At 50.5% G+C, this 16,863-nt stretch overlaps 1 protein-coding gene across 1 annotated transcript; it reads left to right on the forward strand.

The window, feature by feature from the left end:
* Positions 1–2,358: 2,358 nt before the first annotated feature.
* On the forward strand, positions 2,359–15,708 carry LOC142292917 (perilipin-3-like). The gene is made up of 8 exons (XM_075337800.1): positions 2,359–2,463; positions 2,597–2,683; positions 4,095–4,290; positions 6,761–6,843; positions 7,296–7,581; positions 7,689–7,888; positions 7,975–8,088; positions 15,183–15,708. The coding sequence occupies exons 2-8, from the start codon at positions 2,627–2,629 to the stop codon at positions 15,531–15,533; spliced, it is 1,287 nt and encodes a 428-aa protein (XP_075193915.1). The 5' UTR covers positions 2,359–2,463; positions 2,597–2,626; the 3' UTR covers positions 15,534–15,708.
* The last annotated feature ends 1,155 nt before the right edge of the window (positions 15,709–16,863 follow it).

Here is a 16,863-nt window from a genome sequence, read left to right on the forward strand (position 1 = left end):
CATGATAGCACACCCACAGGAGCGTACTAACATGCTAATGGAGCCGACTAGCCAGGGGAACTAACGCCCAGGGGACTAGACCATGCTCATTAGCATAAGGTAAAAAATCTTTAGAAATACTCTTTCTAAAGATCTCTTTATCTATGCTAGTGTATACAGGGATGGTCAGGCAGGGATTAGCAATATGCACCCAGAACTGCTCATGTTCCGGGGGCATATTACACCTGACAGGTTCCCTTTAAAGGGATTATCTGTGATTCATCCTTATTTCCTCATAGGCTTGTATAAGTAGAAAATAACAAAAGAAAATAAAGAACTTGAATTGCAGCCTCTGTGTCGTCCCATCATTGCTGGCGCTCCCAACATCGCGCCCCTGCGCCATCAGCGACTACTGCTCCCAACATCCTCTCTGGGGCCTAAAGGGTGCTTTACACGCTGCGACATCGCTACCGATATGTCGTCGGGGTCACGTCGTTAGCGACGCACATCCGGTGCCGGTAGCGACATCGCAGCGTGTGACACCAAGGAGCGATGATCAACGATTGCAAAATCGTCCAAAAACAGTGATCGTTGACACGTCGCTCCTTTCCTTAATATCATTACTGCTGCAGATACGATGTTGTTTGTCGTTCCTGCGGCAGCATACATCGCTATGTGTGACACCGCAGGAACGACGAACATCTCCTTACCTACCTCCACCGGCAATGCGGAAGGAAGGAGGTGGGTGGGATGTTACGTCCCGCTCATCTCCGCCCCTCCGCTTCTACTGGCCGACCGCTTAGTGACGTCGCTATGACGCCGAACGCACCTCCCCCTTGAGGGAGGGATTGTTCGGCGGTCACAGCGACGTCGCTGACAAGGAATGTGCGTGTGACGCTGCTGTAGCGATAATGTTCACTATGGCAGTGAGCACCAAATGTCGCACATACGACGGAGGCGGGAGCTATCGCGCTCGACATCACTAGCAATGTCGCAGTGTGTAAAGCACCCTTAACTCTACCTGTGGGGAGCTGCGTCACCATCTGCCCCAGCAGAGACTTTCCGCAGCAGCGGCTAATACTGGCCGCGTACCGCAGGTGGCGTCACGAATAACTACTTCCATCATCCCCATCTTTATTGACACCACTGGAGTCACGGAACTGGACCTAGCCGCTGTGACATCCCGAACCGACACCGGCCTGGTGACGAGTCACTCCAGAAACCCCGTGGGCGCGTCAGTGCTATAGGCCAGTAGTCTGAAAACGGATAGCACACGTTATCTATTTCTCAGAGCAATGTGAACAGAGCCAGAGGACAGGCGGTTGTATACAATGTGTGTACAGTGCAGCTGTTGCTAGTGGCTACCAGCTCTCAGCAGAGGGGCAGGCAGACCACCTGTCACCAGCAGAGGGGCAGGCAGACCACCTCTCACCAGCAGAGGGGCAGGCAGACCACCTCTCAGCAGCACAGGGGCAGGCAGACCACCTCTCAGCAGCAGAGGGGCAGGCAGACCACCTCTCACCAGCAGAGGGGCAGGCTGACCACCTCTCACCAGCAGAGGGGCAGGCTGACCACCTCTCACCAGCAGAGGGGCAGGCAGACCACCTCTCAGCGGCAGAGGGGCGGGCAGACCACCTCTCAGCAGCAGAGGGGCGGGCAGACCACCTCTCAGCAGCAGAGGGGCGGGTAGACCACCTCTCACCAGCAGAGGGGCGGGCAGACCACCTCTCACCAGCCGAGGGGCAGGCAGACCACCTCTCAGCAGCAGAGGGGCAGGCAGACCACCTCTCACCAGCAGAGGGGCGGGCAGACCACCTCTCACCAGCCGAGGGGCGGGCAGACCACCTCTCAGCAGCAGAGGGGCGGGCAGACCACCTCTCAGCAGCAGAGGGGCGGGCAGACCACCTCTCAGCAGCAGAGGGGCGGGCAGACCACCTCTCAGCAGCAGAGGGGCGGGCAGACCACCTCTCAGCAGCAGAGGGGCGGGCAGACCACCTCTCAGCAGCAGAGGGGCGGGCAGACCACCTCTCAGCAGCAGAGGGGCGGGCTGACCACCTCTCAGCAGCAGAGGGGCAGGCTGACCACCTCTCACCAGCAGAGGGGCAGGCAGACCACCTCTCACCAGCAGAGGGGCAGGCAGACCACCTCTCAGCAGCAGAGGGGCAGGCAGACCACCTCTCAGCAGCAGAGGGGCAGGCTGACCACCTCTCCCCAGCAGAGGGGCAGGCAGACCACCTCTCAGCAGCAGAGGGGCAGGCAGACCACCTCTCAGCAGCAGAGGGGCAGGCAGACCACCTCTCAGCAGCAGAGGGGCAGGCAGACCACCTCTCGCCAGCGCCGCACTTTACAGCTCCTCCTCACAGTTGTTAGTGAAAGTTGCCGACTCCTCCCCGTCCGTCAGCTAAGCCCCGCCCTGGACGTCACCGCCCCTTTATATAGCGGCCAAGTGTGCAAAGCAGATCACTGAGTCGGAGCGGCCCAGCGGTGAGTGCAGGGTCCCGGGCCCGAGTACTGGAGCCGGTGCTGAGTGGGCTGGACACGCGTGGCCGGCATGGTGGTGCAGTGTTGTGGACGCCTTTCTTTGGCTGACACTTCCCCTTTGTGACTTTCCCCTCAGGTGAAATCTCGGCTACCAATCTTTGGCATCATGGCAAGTAACGGAGCGGATCCCGATGCCCAGGTGTGCGCGCCTCCGGAGCAGCAGGTGAGTGGCGCCCGCTATCGGTGCCATCAGGGCGCTCAGACGTGGCGATCTCCGCTGCCCTTTGTACCCTTCATCCAAGGCCACCTTCTAACCACGCTCCGGCTAAAGTGCCCGGTCACAAAGTAGGAATGTCTGGCACCAGATGCCCTGTCTATCATGGCCACATTACACGTGACACCTGGGCTGTGGGCTTCTGGGCACGAGTGTCAGTGGGAAACAGTAGCCAGGACCTGAAGCTCTGATCGGCTGAGGACCCTGCATAGTGATCGGGCTGTGCCTGCTGGACCGGCACACATTGGCGTTATCCTGCTTTCTGATGAGCGATCACTGGGCATGTGGGTATGGCATAAGAGGTTTCCAGCCATCACAGCACTGGTAGTGATATATGGGGTACGTGCCCACGATCAGGCTTCCTTGCAGAGATGCTAGTGTCCTGTGTGGGAGAACGTGCCTTCTATACCCACAATCAGGGTTATGGATGGGCCTATTCTTGCTGTATTGTCCTGCAAACACTAGTGTCCACAAGAATACATTGATATGCTGTTGCTTGGAAGCTGTTCCCTATGTCAGTTTATGGAGATAAAATAGATCTCTCCCCAGTGGATATGGGATTCCTATAAATCCCATCCATTGTGCTTGTACTGGACAACACCACAAAACATGCTGTGGCCAACACTGACTGGACGTGTACTCACTGAATGCCACCTATTCTGAGCAATACAATAGAGATCTTGATTCCAGTGGATGAGTTGCTTGCTGTAGTTTTGATTCCCAGTGATTAACATGCATATCAAGTAAACCTACTGCCATGTTCTACATATTCATGAGCTTTGTATAACTTGACCTACCACTGGTGCTTTTTGCCTATGCAGTGTGCACAGAAAGCAATCAACCAGTGGGACTTGCCAGGGCACAGCCTCTAGAGAATTGGTAGACCTGCTTCAGACTTAAAGCACCGCTCCAGTGTGTTTTGTGCGGCAAAAAAACCCGCATTGCGCCGCATCCGGGCGATGCGGCGCTTTTCTCCATGCATCCCTATGGATGCCGGATGCGGCAAAAACCGCATCTGGCCGCTGCATGCGGTTTTTGCCACTCGCATGCTCAGTAGCATGCCGCAAGCAGCAAAAACCGGACGGGCTGCATGTAAAAAAACTTATGCAAAGGATGCAATCTATAGGGGTGGGGGGGGGGGGGGGGGGGGGTAAAGCCAACACTAAAGGCTCCAAAGGAAAATGAAAACATTTTTAGTGTTGGTGAAAATGAAATACAAGAAGCATTGTGGGCTACAGGGTCTTCCCAGGAACATGTGCAATTACTGCATTGCTAAGTAGAAGGCCATCTTCTGCTAAAATGCACATCTTTGGTTCCTTGATAAGTACATCTGATGAATTGTGTATTCTCTCTCCCACAGAATGTGGTGGAACGTGTCACACAACTGCCTCTGGTCAGCTCTGCGTGCAGTGTGGTGAGCTCGGTGTACAACACTACCAAGGATAGCCACCCATACATCAGTAAAGTGTGCGATGTGGCTGAGAAAGGAGCCAAGACCTTAACGGATGTGGCTGTAACTGGATCAAAGCCTCTTATAAGCAGACTGGAGCCACAGAGTAAGTGTAATGTGTACCTGCACTGATCCGTGAGGGAGAGGGCTGCAATCTGATGCCTGACTGTGGGTGGCTGGAATCACACTGCTATTGTAATCAGGTGTGTGTTCTCTGAAATATTCAGCTGGGATCATAGGGAGAGCCCTGACTAGCCCAGCTTCAGCTGATGGGTCTCTTCCATGTGTGTAAATGCCTGTCAATCAACTGGTGCTAGCCACACCCCTCCCTATAGTTCCTGGCTTTTTTTTTTTTTTTTTTTTAAACTTTGAAGCATTTCAAAAGTAAACCCTAAGGGTATGTGCCCACGATCAGGACTCACTCATGGGGTCCTGACCTGCGAAGCTGTGAGTAGCCTCTGCAGGAGACCACTGCTGCTTGTACCCACGATCAGGGTTCAGTGCGCTCTGGTCTTCTTGCTGTGGTCTCCCTATGGAGGGCGCATGCAAATCTACAGCAAACAATTGACATGTTGTCGTCTGGAGAGCTGCACCGCAGGTCAGGGTTTGCTGAGGAAGAATCAAGCACAGTGGGCCTGGCATGTCTACAAATCCCATCCACTGTGCTTGTACTGTACAATTCAGTGTCTTTGACACAGCTGAAGCATGCTGCATCCAAAACACTGATCGTGGGCACGCACCCTTAGGGGTACTTCTCACATAGCGAGATCGCTGCTGAGTCACTGTTTTTGTGACCTTAACCAGCGATCTGTGTGTGACACTCAGCAGCGATCTGGCCCCTGCTGTGAAGTCGCTGCTAGTTACACACTGCTCTGGTTCATTTTTATTTTTTTTTTTTTTGGATTGAGAGCTCACCAGCGATCATGTAGTGACGCACCAGCGATCCTGACCAGGTCAGATCGCTGGAGCATCGCTAAAGTGACTACCCTTAGGCAGCATCTGTGCACCCAGGTTCTCCTTCATGCTGCCCTTGGTGTAGGCAGTAGTAATCTAATGACTGGTTTCTTAAGTCAGTCTGAGCTAGCCATGAAACATGCAATGTGGCTGTTACAAACTCAGAACAACGTTTGGATAGTTATACTGCAGATCGGTAAATCAAAGAGCTCTGACTAACACTTTGGCTGACATGTCAGCTGGTCTGGGCCAAGCAGTCTTATGAATTCGTACCCATTGTGCACACTGATACTGTAAGAATGGATTGAGACCATGTCATCAGCCCATTTTGTGCCACGATTAACTGCTGATTTCTGCCCACATGAAGGATCAGCTGAGGGTCTAAAACAGAACAGCTAGTAGCTTCTCCAGAAGAATGGGGATCACTGATGGGCTCTGAAAACTGCAGCCAGTTATGTGCAGGAAAACTGTCAAAGGACAACCTAAAGAAAAGTTTAAAGCTTAACTAGAGTTGAGCGAGGGCCTAACTACTCGCACTCTCTATACTCATAACGAGTACTGTCTAATACACGTATTTTCACTCCAAATAGCGTGTGCAATGCAAGTCAATGGTGAAAGCTCGCAAAGTAATGAGTAACCTGAATGTCATAGCAAATGGTGTGGAATTCGGGTTACTCCTTACTTTGAGTTTTCCCCATTGACTTGCATTGCACATGCTATCTGGAACATCCGCCAGTATTAGACAGTACTCATTATCAGTATGGCGAGTGTGAATAGTTTGCTACTCGCTCAACACTAAGATTTAAAATTTTAATTTATAAAATCAATAGGACACTACATTTTGCTTATTTTTCTGTAATATTGAGTTGCAAAATGAAGTAAAATGACACTTGCACTTTAAAGGGGTTGTCCAGCTTAAGAAGTTTGAAGGCACTCTGACTTCTGAATCCTCCTAGTGCACACTGAGCTGAGGATTTGCTGGCTTATGAGCAGAACGCTCATGACAGTAATAGGCATATACCTGGCCAGAACCAGATGTGAGGCCTCACTCCATAAGTGTATGGACTCGGTGCAGCTGTCTAATGGGCATGGCCTTGCTTATTACATTTGTATGGAGTGAGGCCAGTCGCTAGTCGGCTTCTGGCTGGGTACATGACTGCCATTCTGGCTCAGAAACCAGCAAATCCTCATGGCGCACTGGTATGTCTGTAAGTCACTGCAGATCTATCATTTTAGACTAGACAATAGGTGGCTTTACACACTGCAACATCGCAAACGACATCGCTGTAACGTCACCGGTTTTGTGACGTAATAGCGACCTCCCCAGCAACATTGCAGTATGTGAAACACATCAGCGACCTGGCCCCTGCTGTGCAGTTGCTGATCGCTACAAATCGTTCAGGACCATTCTTTGGTCCTTTGTTTCTCGCTGTGCAGCATGATCGCTAGAAAGTCTGTGTGTAAAGGGGCCTAATGCCTTTAAGGAAGCAAAATACCTGCACTGCAATTTTAATTAACACCCTTCCCCAGTAGGCATTCACATCCTCTTAAATCCCTTACCATTCCTCCCAGTGTAGGTAAAATTCAGAGCTTTAATGATATATACTGTCCATTCCTTTTAGTTGCCACCGCTAATGAACTTGCCTGCAAAGGTTTAGACAAACTGGAATCTACTTTGCCTATTCTTCAGCAGCCAACAGAGAAGGTAAGATCTGACCGTTCAAGGATTATTTGTAAACCCCCAAGCTATTGCCCAGACTGATGGTGACAAGTTTAGATACTTGAATGGAGATTCTTCCATTCTGTACATTTTGCTATATTCAAAGGTTATGCCATAGCTATATTGCCATTAGTTTGGGGTCCCACTGGCGGAATTCTCAAGACAAGGGCACTGTTGCATGCTGCTTCTCAGGGAGTGATGGTTAAATTTTCATACAAATGAATGGGAATTCTGGCAATGGCTTGTGTGATCTGAGGGCTTTAATCATGTATAATATAGAAATTTACATCAAAAGTAGGGAATTGTTCAGTACTTTAACACAATTAAGATATGTATGGCAGAATACCTTATGTGATTTACTTTTAGCACTAACACTTTCCTCTAATCTCTTCTGAATATTGCTGTGCTCTATGTATTGGCATTCTGTCTTTGTACAGGTTGTATCGGACACTAAAGGGCTGGTGACTGGAGCACGTGATGCAGTGGTTGGCGCTGTGACTGGCACTGTGACTGGAGCATGTGATACTGTCACAAGTGCTGTGTCCGGCATAATGGGCCTAGCAGTTGGTGCAGTACAGGGAAGTGTGGATGCCACTCGGTCCGTAGTCTCATCAGTGATGGACACACAAGTGGGCCAGTTTGTGACCAGCAGCCTAGATACAGTATTGGGAAAATCTGAGGAGTGGGTCGATCACCACCTTCCTATGACAGATGAGGAGCTGTGTAAGTAAGAATCTGATCAGATTGAAGAAGCACTCTAAAATGCAGCTAGCCATACCTTCCTATGGAACTGTATGGTCACTCTTCCTCACGGTTCTCTCCATCTATAGCTCAGCTGGCCTCAACTGTCGAGGGATTTGAAGTTGCTTCACTTCAGCAGCAAAGAGAACAGCAAAGTTACTATGTCCGCCTGGGTTCTCTGTCCTCTCGCCTCCGGCAGCGGGCATACCAGCATTCTTTGGGCAAAGTGAGGAGTGCCCATATCAGCACAGTGGAGACCCTGGCACAGCTGCATCAAACTATTGACCTGGTATGCCTTTGTAAACCATTAAAAGATTCTACTACACTCTTAGTTGACATAACAATGGGTTTCTTGTGCTTTCACTTGTATTTAAGATGGAGATGTTCAAGCAGAGTGTAAATGGTGGCCAAGACAAACTACACCAGCTGTGGCTGGACTGGAGTCGCAAGCAGCCAGGATCTGAAGGTGTAGATGGCGAGGCTGAACAGGTAATGTGAATATTGATGGCCTATAGAATGAAAGCATGAACAACGCACAATGCCTACAAATTAAATCAAAATGAGTCAAGAACTACTATCACTATGAATGAAATGGTCTCGTTCAGTTAGTTAACGTTCATAGCTTCCTTATTGCCTCTTGATGTGGAAAAGAACAAATGTATGCCAAAAGTGCAGGTTTTGCTGCCCCTCTTAACCCTATAATGGTGTCCAGATGTTTGCCCAACCTTACAATCATGGTAGAAGAAAGAAGCGCTAATGGGGTTTTACCCGATAAATTACAGGTTAGTAACATAAATTAATACTCACCCAAAATGGTTGTGAAGGGTAACAACCACCATAGCCATAGCATAGGATAATGGCGGCTTCCGTGGCCACACGTGCAGAAGTCTTCAGTGTAAGAGGAGAAAAAGGGGTTAAACCCGCGCAATCCGCCAAATAAGTTGTAGAGATGTTGATAGATTAATCACTTTTATTCCATAAGTCTACACGTTTCAAGGTGGAGACCTCTTCCTCAGAACCAGAAAATCAACATACATGTTGATTTTTCTGGTTCTGAGGAAGGTCTCTGTACCTTCAAACGCGTAGACTTATGGAATAAAAGTGATTAATCTATCAACATCTCTACATCTTATTTGGTGGATTATGCGGGTTTAACCCCTTTTTCTCCTTACACTGAACCTTAATATGTAAGATGCAGACTTCTGAACTATGTAGTGATCAGTGCTGAGGCCAAGGAGTGACATTGGACACAGCAGATTCTGCCCCCTCTTACTACAGACATAACGTAGCAGTAAATGAAGCTTTCTTTATCGTTCCTATGGGAGACTCAGACATTGGGTGTATAGCTTCTGCCTCCGGAGGACACAAAGTACTACACTCAAAAGTGTAGCTCCTCCCTCTGAGCTTATACACCCCCTGGAGAACCAGATCTAGCCGTTTATCGCTTTGTGTTCAGGAGGCATACATCCACACATGCATTCTCATCAGATTTTTCATTTTTGGAAAGTTTGAAGAAAAGCGGGTCCAAGCCTGGACCCCCGGCATGTCCCTTCTCACCCCACTTTGTCGGCGGTGCTGTTAAGGTTGATTCCAAGGCTGGAGCCTTACATGCCGTGCTCCTTCACCATCCCTCCTGGGCTCTGGCTTGAAGTGGGAGCCAGCATGGTTCTCCATGCTTGGCAAGAGACCGGTCTCCATCCGCAGCCCTTCAGGATCCTGCTGGACCGGAGCACTCGCCCCCAGGGACTTGGAACCCTGCGTCTCAGCAAGCTAAGTACCTGAGACGTGTATATATGGGGGTCCCTTGTACTTTATTGTTGTGGGAGAGTGTGCTGAGTGACTTTTGTGACATTTCCGGCTGGTTCTCTGGCTGTCGCCTGAGAACCGCGCCGATGGTGCCTGCGCGCCGGCCACACCGCTCAAATTTAGGCCCCGGTTTCGCCGGAGGCCTACTTTCGGTTTCACTGCCCTCGCATGTCATTCATGCAGAGGGACAGTGCGGCTCCGCCCAGCGGCCGTTCTACACAGGGGGGAGACACTCCTCACTGAGTTTGTCTCCTCCCCTGTAGGTCTCTATGGCCCTCCAGATCCTGCTCTCAGAGTGAGTCCCGCCCCCTCTCTTCGCTCCGGCGCCATTTTCTCAGCGTTCTTCCCTGCGATCAGCACTGGCTGCAGCATCCCTGCTGAGGTGCTTGGGGGGGTCCGGGCTTTGGGATCTGGAGGGCACACAAACCGGCGGTCTAGTAAGCCACAACCTCCAGTTGTGGACCTTCTGTATATACTCTGGGGGTCATTCTGGCAGAGCCCCCACTTCAGCAGCATGTCTCACACGAGGAGCAAGGCTCCAAAGCTGTATTCAGTATGCACTGCATGTAAGCTCCTACTGCCTGAACCGAGCACCTATCCACATTGTGATGCCTGCTCTAACCTGACGATGCCTCAGCCTGGAATGGCCCCCCCCCCCCCCCAGTGGTCTCTCAGGCTGCTCCGGTCCCTGTGGCTGAAGCCCCGGCTTGGGTAGAATTCTTATCTAGGTCTATCTCCCAGTCTTTTGCTAACTCCATGGGACAGCTGTCCAGGACTTTGCTGAACATGCATCAGCCCCCTTCACAGGGTGCCTCTGCTGCTAGGGCTCTCTCAGCAGAGCTCAGAGGATTCATCATCTGGTCCCAGACACCGTCCTCCTAAAAGGAGACACAGGGCTCCCTCTCCTTCCTCGTCCCGCGGCTCTGTTTCAGACACTGACTCACGGGTTGAGGAGGATGCCTTTACAGGGGGCTCGGAGGCTAACTCCATGTGCCCCATTGATCTGTCCGAAAGTGACTCAGATGTTAGTGATTTGATTGCGTCCATTAATTCTGTACTGGATCTCAATCCGCCAGTATCAGAGGAGCAACCATCTCTGGCAGAAAAGCACCAGTTTACCTCGCCTAAGAGGACAAAGTGTTCTTTAACCACTCCAGTTTTCAGGCCGCTGTGACAAAGCCCAGGGCCTGTCCTGACAAACGCTTTCCAAAGCGTGGTTCTGATGACCGGTTTCCATTTCCACCTGAGGTGGTCAAGGAGTGGGCTCATTCACCAAAGGTAGACCCTCCGGTGTCTAGACTCTCAGCCCGGACCGTTGCATCAGTGGCTGATGGCACCTCACTTAAGGATTCCACTGACCGCCAGGTCGACCTTCTGGCCAAATCTGTATGAGGCGGCAGGGGCCTCGTTCTCCCCAACTTTTGCAGCAATGTGGGCTCTCAAAGCCATCTCTGCTTCTCTAGAGGAGATGCATTCCCTCACCAGGGAATCTATGCCCGAAATGGTTGCTTTAACTTCCCAAGCTTCAGCTTTTTCATCCTATGCCATGTCTGCCATGCTGGAGGCTTCTCACCGCACTGCGGTGGCTTCGGCTAATTCCCTCGCTAGCCGCAGGATCCTGTGGCTTCGAGAGTGGAAGGCAGATGCTTCCTCAAAGTAGTACCTTGCTGGACTTCCTTTTGCTGGGTCCAGGCTGTTCAGTGAACAGCTGGATGAAATTGTTGAGGCTACTGGCAGGAAGAGTACTTCCATGCCACAAACCAAAACCAGGAAACCTGTCCAGGGTAGGAATCAGTCGAGCTTTCGTTCCTCCAACTGGTCGTCCTCTAAGCCCTCGGCCTCGTCCACTAACTCAGCCAAGGACCAAAAATCCAGCTGGTGCACAAGCGCGTCCACAGAAGACCGCAGGAGCTGCTGCCACTAAGGCAGCCTCCTCGTGACTATCTGCCCGCTCCAGCAACGTCCTTAGTCGGTGGCAGGCTCTCCCACTTTGGAGACGTGTAGTTTCAACACGTCTCCGATCAGTGGGTGCGGGATATCATCTCCCACGGCTACAGGATAGAGTTCTCTTCCAGCCCGCCAAACAGATTTTTTTTCTGTCAACTCCCCCCTGCTCCAAGGCTGCCGCCTTCTCTCAGGCCGTGGCATCCTTGCAGGCCAACGGAGTAATTGTACCGGTTCCCGCCAGGGAACGGTTCAGAGGTTTCTACTCAAATCTCTTCTTAGTCCCCAAAAAGGACGGTTCCTTCTGGCCCATCCTGGATCTCAAGCTTATCAACAAGCATGTTCAGGTGCGGCATTTTCGCATGGAGTCTCTGCGATCAGTCATTGCCTCAATGACCCAAGGGGATTTCCTGGCATCCATCGACATCAGAGATGCCTATCTGCATGTGCCAATTGCAGTTTCACACCAGCGTTGGCTACATTTTGCAATCTGAGAGGAACATTTCCAATTCGTGGCTCTCCCCTTCGGGTTAGCCACAGCCCCTCGGGTATTCACCAAGGTCATGGCAGCAGTGGTTGCAGTTCTGCACCTCCAGGGGTTGGCAGTGATTCCTTACCTGGACGACCTTCTAGTCAAGGCTTCATCCAGCGCAGACTGTCAGCGGAGTGTCTCGCTCACTCTCGCCACTCTAGCCCAATTCAGGTGGCTGGTCAATCTGCCGAAATCCACTCTGACTCCGACCCAGAGGCTCACGTACCTAGGGATGCAGTTTGAGACTCTGCCGGCACTTGTGAAGCTGCCCTTAGTCAAACAGCAGTCCCTCCAACTGGCGGTGTGCTCTGAGGCCCCGCCGTTATTCCATCAGGCACCTGATGCAGGTGCTGGGTCAGATGGTGGCGTCAATGGAGGCTGTTCCCTTTGCTCAGTTCCATCTGCGTCCTCTGCAGCTGGACATTCTCCGCTGTTGGGACAAGCGGCCTTCCTCCTTGCACAGGCTAGTGGCTCTGTCGCCACAAACCAGGAGCTCTCTTCAGTGGTGGCTTCGGCCCCTCTGTCTCAGGGGCGCTCCTTCCTGGCCCCGTCCTGGGTGATCCTCACCACAGATGCCAGTCTATCCGGCTGGGGAGCGGTATGTCTCCACCACCGAGCGCAGGGCACTTGGACTCTGTCCGAGTCAGCCCTTTCAATCAATGTGCTGGAAACCAGAGCTGTGCTTCTAGCTCTCCTAGCCTTTCACCACCTGTTGGCAGGCAAGCACATTCGAGTCCAGTCAGACAACGCGACAGCGGTTGCCTACATCAATCACCAAGGCGGGACACGCAGCCGCCTGGCAATGTTGGAGGTACAACGCATCCTTCAATGGACGGAGGACTCTGGGTCCACCATATCCGCAGTCCACATCCCAGGCGTGGAGAACTGGGAAGCAGATAATCTCAGCCGTCAAACCGTGGACAGTGGCGAGTGGTCCCTGCACCCGGCAGTGTTTCAGTCAATCTGCTGCAAGTGCGGCACTCCGGAAGTGGACCTAATGGCATCCCGTCACAACAACGAGGTTCCGGTTTACGTGGCGTGGTGTCACTCTTCCGGCCATTCTCCTTGGCCTTTTTTCCTTGCCGACCCTTCTGTCTTTTCTACAGTTCGGTCTGCAGCTAGGACTGTCCCTCAACTCTCTCAAGGGACAAGTCTCAGCTCTGTCAGTACTGTTCCAGCGGCGTATCGCCCGGCTGGCTCAGGTCCGCACCTTCATGCAAGGTGCGTCTCACATCATCCTGCCTTATCGGCGGCCCTTGGATCCCTGGGACCTCAATTTGGTTCTCAGTTTTGCAGAAACCCCCCCCTTTGAGCCTCTTAGGGAGGTTTCTTTGTTTCGTCTTTCACAGAAGGTGGTCTTTCTAGTGGCCATAACTTCCCTCAGGAGAGTCTCTGATTTAGCTGCGCTCTCTTCGGAGTCACCTTTTTTGGTTTTTTTTATAAAGACAAGGTGGTTTTCCGGACTTTCTCCCTAAGGTGTTTTCTCCTTTCCACCTTAACCAGGACATTACCCTACCTTCCTTTTGTCCGGCTCCTGTTCATTGCTTTGAAAAAGCGTTGCATACTCTGGATCTGGTGCGGGCGCTCCGGATCTGTGTCTCGCACCGCTGCTCTTAGGCGGTGCACCTCTCTTTTTGTGCTAACCACAGGTCGGCGTAAGGGCCTCTCTGCTTCTAAGCCGACCTTAGACCGTTGGATTAGGTCGACCATTTCGGATGCCTACAAGTGTTCTCAGGTGCCTCTCCCGCCAGGGATCAAGGCACACTCGACTAGAGCTGTCGGTGCCTCTTGGGCTTTCAGGCACCAGGCTACGGCTCAGCAAGTCTGTCAGGCTGCCACTTGGACTAGCCTGCATACCTTTTCAAAGCACTACCAAGTGCATGCTCATGCTTCGGCAGATGCGAGCTTGGGCAGACGCATCCTTCAGGCGGCTGTCGCCCATTTGTGAAGTTAGGCTCCGCCTACTTCTCAGTTTTTCTGTTTATTCCCACCCATGGACTGCTTTGAGACGTCCCAATGTCTGGGTCTCCCATAGGAACGATAAAAGAGAATTTTGTTTACTTACCGTAAATTCTTTTTCTTATAGTTCCGTATTGGGAGACCCAGCACCCTCCCTGTTGCCTGTTGGCAGTTTCTTGTTCCGTGTGTTATCACTGGCTGTTGTCGTAGACAGAGGCTCCGGTTGTTCCGGTTCTTGCTCTGTTTTTACTTGTGGGTGGCTATTCTCCTTCAGCTTTTGCACTAAACTGGCTAGATCTGGTTCTCCAGGGGGGTGTATAAGCTCAGAGGGAGGAGCTACACTTTTAGTGTAGTACTTTGGGTGTATAGCTTGTGTGTCCTCCAGAGGACACACAATGTCTGGGTCTCCCAATACGGAACTATAAGAGAATTTACGATAAATAAACAAAATTCTCTTTATTTTTTTTTTTTCATGGCACATCTCAGCAGCTGCCCCCCTAGTGTTCAAAAGCTGGAAATAACTTTAAATTTGGTTGTATAAAATAAAAAAATGAAGTCTAACATTTTTAAAGATTAAGTGGTATTCCCATAAAATATAAACTGTCTGAACATTATTTTCTGTCCCTTGTGACTGCCTTATGAGGAACATATAAATAATTTGACAAAACTATAAATGACATGGACAAGGGGTGATCTATTGTCATTATTCTTCTCTCTCCACTGATCTGCAAGTAATCCCACATACTCTTGAATGGTCATGACTTAAAATGTTGGACTAACTAACCAGCTGCCTTACTCTATAGCTTAATCTTCCACCCTTGTATATAGGTAAGTAGTCTTCCAATTAATCAAGCTTCTAGGTTATCCTACGTTAGTTATGACCCCAGTTGAGAGAGGGAGACTGTCTAAAATCAGGATTAACAAAAAAATGAATATGACCATGCATGTATAACACCTCCTCGCTACATTATGGCTCCCTAGGACTTGCAACATTGAACTTTCCTTAGTTTGCTCATTCAAGTGACTATGTGTGTTATAAAATGCTTTCAGAAATTATGTAAATGGTTAAAAGTGATCATTGGATTATGAAGACTTGGTAGCCTATTCTGGTTTGAAACTGCCCCTATATGGAGCAGGAAATGGCTTGCTGTATAAGTGTGGTTGCTTTGCAGCCTTGGGTTCAATCCCAACAAGACATGTTCTCCCCATGTCTGTGTAGGTGTGATCACTTGCCAAAGATGCTGATGTGAATTTAAACTATTCAATGTTTGCTCGTGTTGGCACCCTATATTAAATGTACTTATTCTGAGCATAAGTGCTAATAAATCAACTTCTCTTGCAGCCACTGGAGTCTCGTGTGCTAACCATGACCCGTACCCTGACCAAGCAACTCCAAACTACCTGTTTTACTCTGGTATCCGGGGCACAAGGCCTGCCAGCTAACATACAGGACCGAATGCAGCAACTCCGGCAAACGGCTCAAGGCCTGCACTCTTCCTTTTCCTCTGCTCATTCCCTCCAAGATATTTCAGCAGGAATTCTGACTCAAAGCCGTGAACAAGCCTCAAAAGTCCAAGACCATGTGAATGAGCTCTTAAGCTATGTAGTCGCAAACACTCCATTAACATGGCTGGTGGGCCCTTTTGCACCTCAGCTGGTTGAACGTCCAGAAATGCCTGAAAAGATTGAATAAGCGATCCTTCAGCCCCCCAATATCTGCACTTTAACCTTGAAGGTGATATTATGTGCCATATTCTTTTGTGATTTGGTATAGTTCACAGCATAACAATTTGTACTTGGTAACCTGCTTAATTTTTTGCCTTCTCTTGTACTATTGTGCCAAAATCTATAAAAATATGTTCTCAGCATTTGTTTGTGTTTTTCCATGACTTTAAAGCCACCAGGTTTATTCAGTAGGTATTACAGTTCTTAACCTAATTGGGTAGCCCACATGTCTTGTGCAGCAGCTTATCAGTTCCACCTTGCTCATTACTTGTGATGCACTGGGTTTTCAAGGCTGCCCTAGCCCTACTCCTGGTAGGCTCAGTTGCAAGCCACATTCCATGGGTGGGCCTCTATGATGGATAAGATGAAGTCAATAATTTCCTTATCCTTTTCCTGCCAAAGAAAAAAAAAATGTTTTAAACCCCAGTGAGAACCATTCAGACTGAGCAGCTAACTGGGCCAAACACTCAAATGGTCATTCAAGTGGCCAACATACATAGGGCACCCAGTGTTGGGTGTGAACTCAACACTTACAAGTCAGGTTGATTCGTCTATAGTGGTATGCTAAACCCCAGTCTTCCCACCTAATCTGGAGGTACAAGATGGATGTGGCTGCATTAGGTTGAACTTCAATATCCCAGGCTATACTCTTAGCTGGAGTGGTATGACAAACATGGTTTGATATAAAACCATTCAAAGGCTGTTTTTTGAGCTGAAAGATGGGCAATAACATATGTAACATTTATCATGTATGTGTTGAAGCACTAATGTCTGAATGAGGCCTAAGGGTTACTTTGCACACTACGACATCGCAGCTGCGATGTCAGTGGGGTCAAATTAAAAGTGACGCACTTCCGGCATCGCATGCGACATCGTAGTGTGTAAAGGCACGATGATACGATTTAACGAGCGCAAAAGCGTCGTAATCGTATCATCGCTGCAGCGTCGGCATAATTACGCTGACGCGACAGTCCGATGTTCCACGCTCCTGTGGCAGCACACATCGTAGGATATGCGGAAGGAGGTGGGTGGGATGTTTACATCCTGCTCATCTCCGCCCCTCCGCTCCTATTGGCCGGCTGCCGTGTGACGCCGCACGACCCGCCCCCTTAACAAGGAGGCAGGTCGCCGGCCAGAGCGACGGTCGCAGGACAGGTGAGTCCATGTGAAGATGCCATAGCGATTTTCACTACGGCAGTTATCGCAAGGATATCGCCGCTGCGACGGGGGCGGGGACTATCGTGGTCGGCATCGGCCTGCGATGTCGCAGCGTGCAACGTACCCCAAGTCTGATACCA

The sequence above is a fragment of the Anomaloglossus baeobatrachus genome, chromosome 1 (assembly GCF_048569485.1).
Source record: "Anomaloglossus baeobatrachus isolate aAnoBae1 chromosome 1, aAnoBae1.hap1, whole genome shotgun sequence".
Classification (NCBI taxonomy): Eukaryota; Metazoa; Chordata; class Amphibia; order Anura; family Aromobatidae; genus Anomaloglossus; species Anomaloglossus baeobatrachus.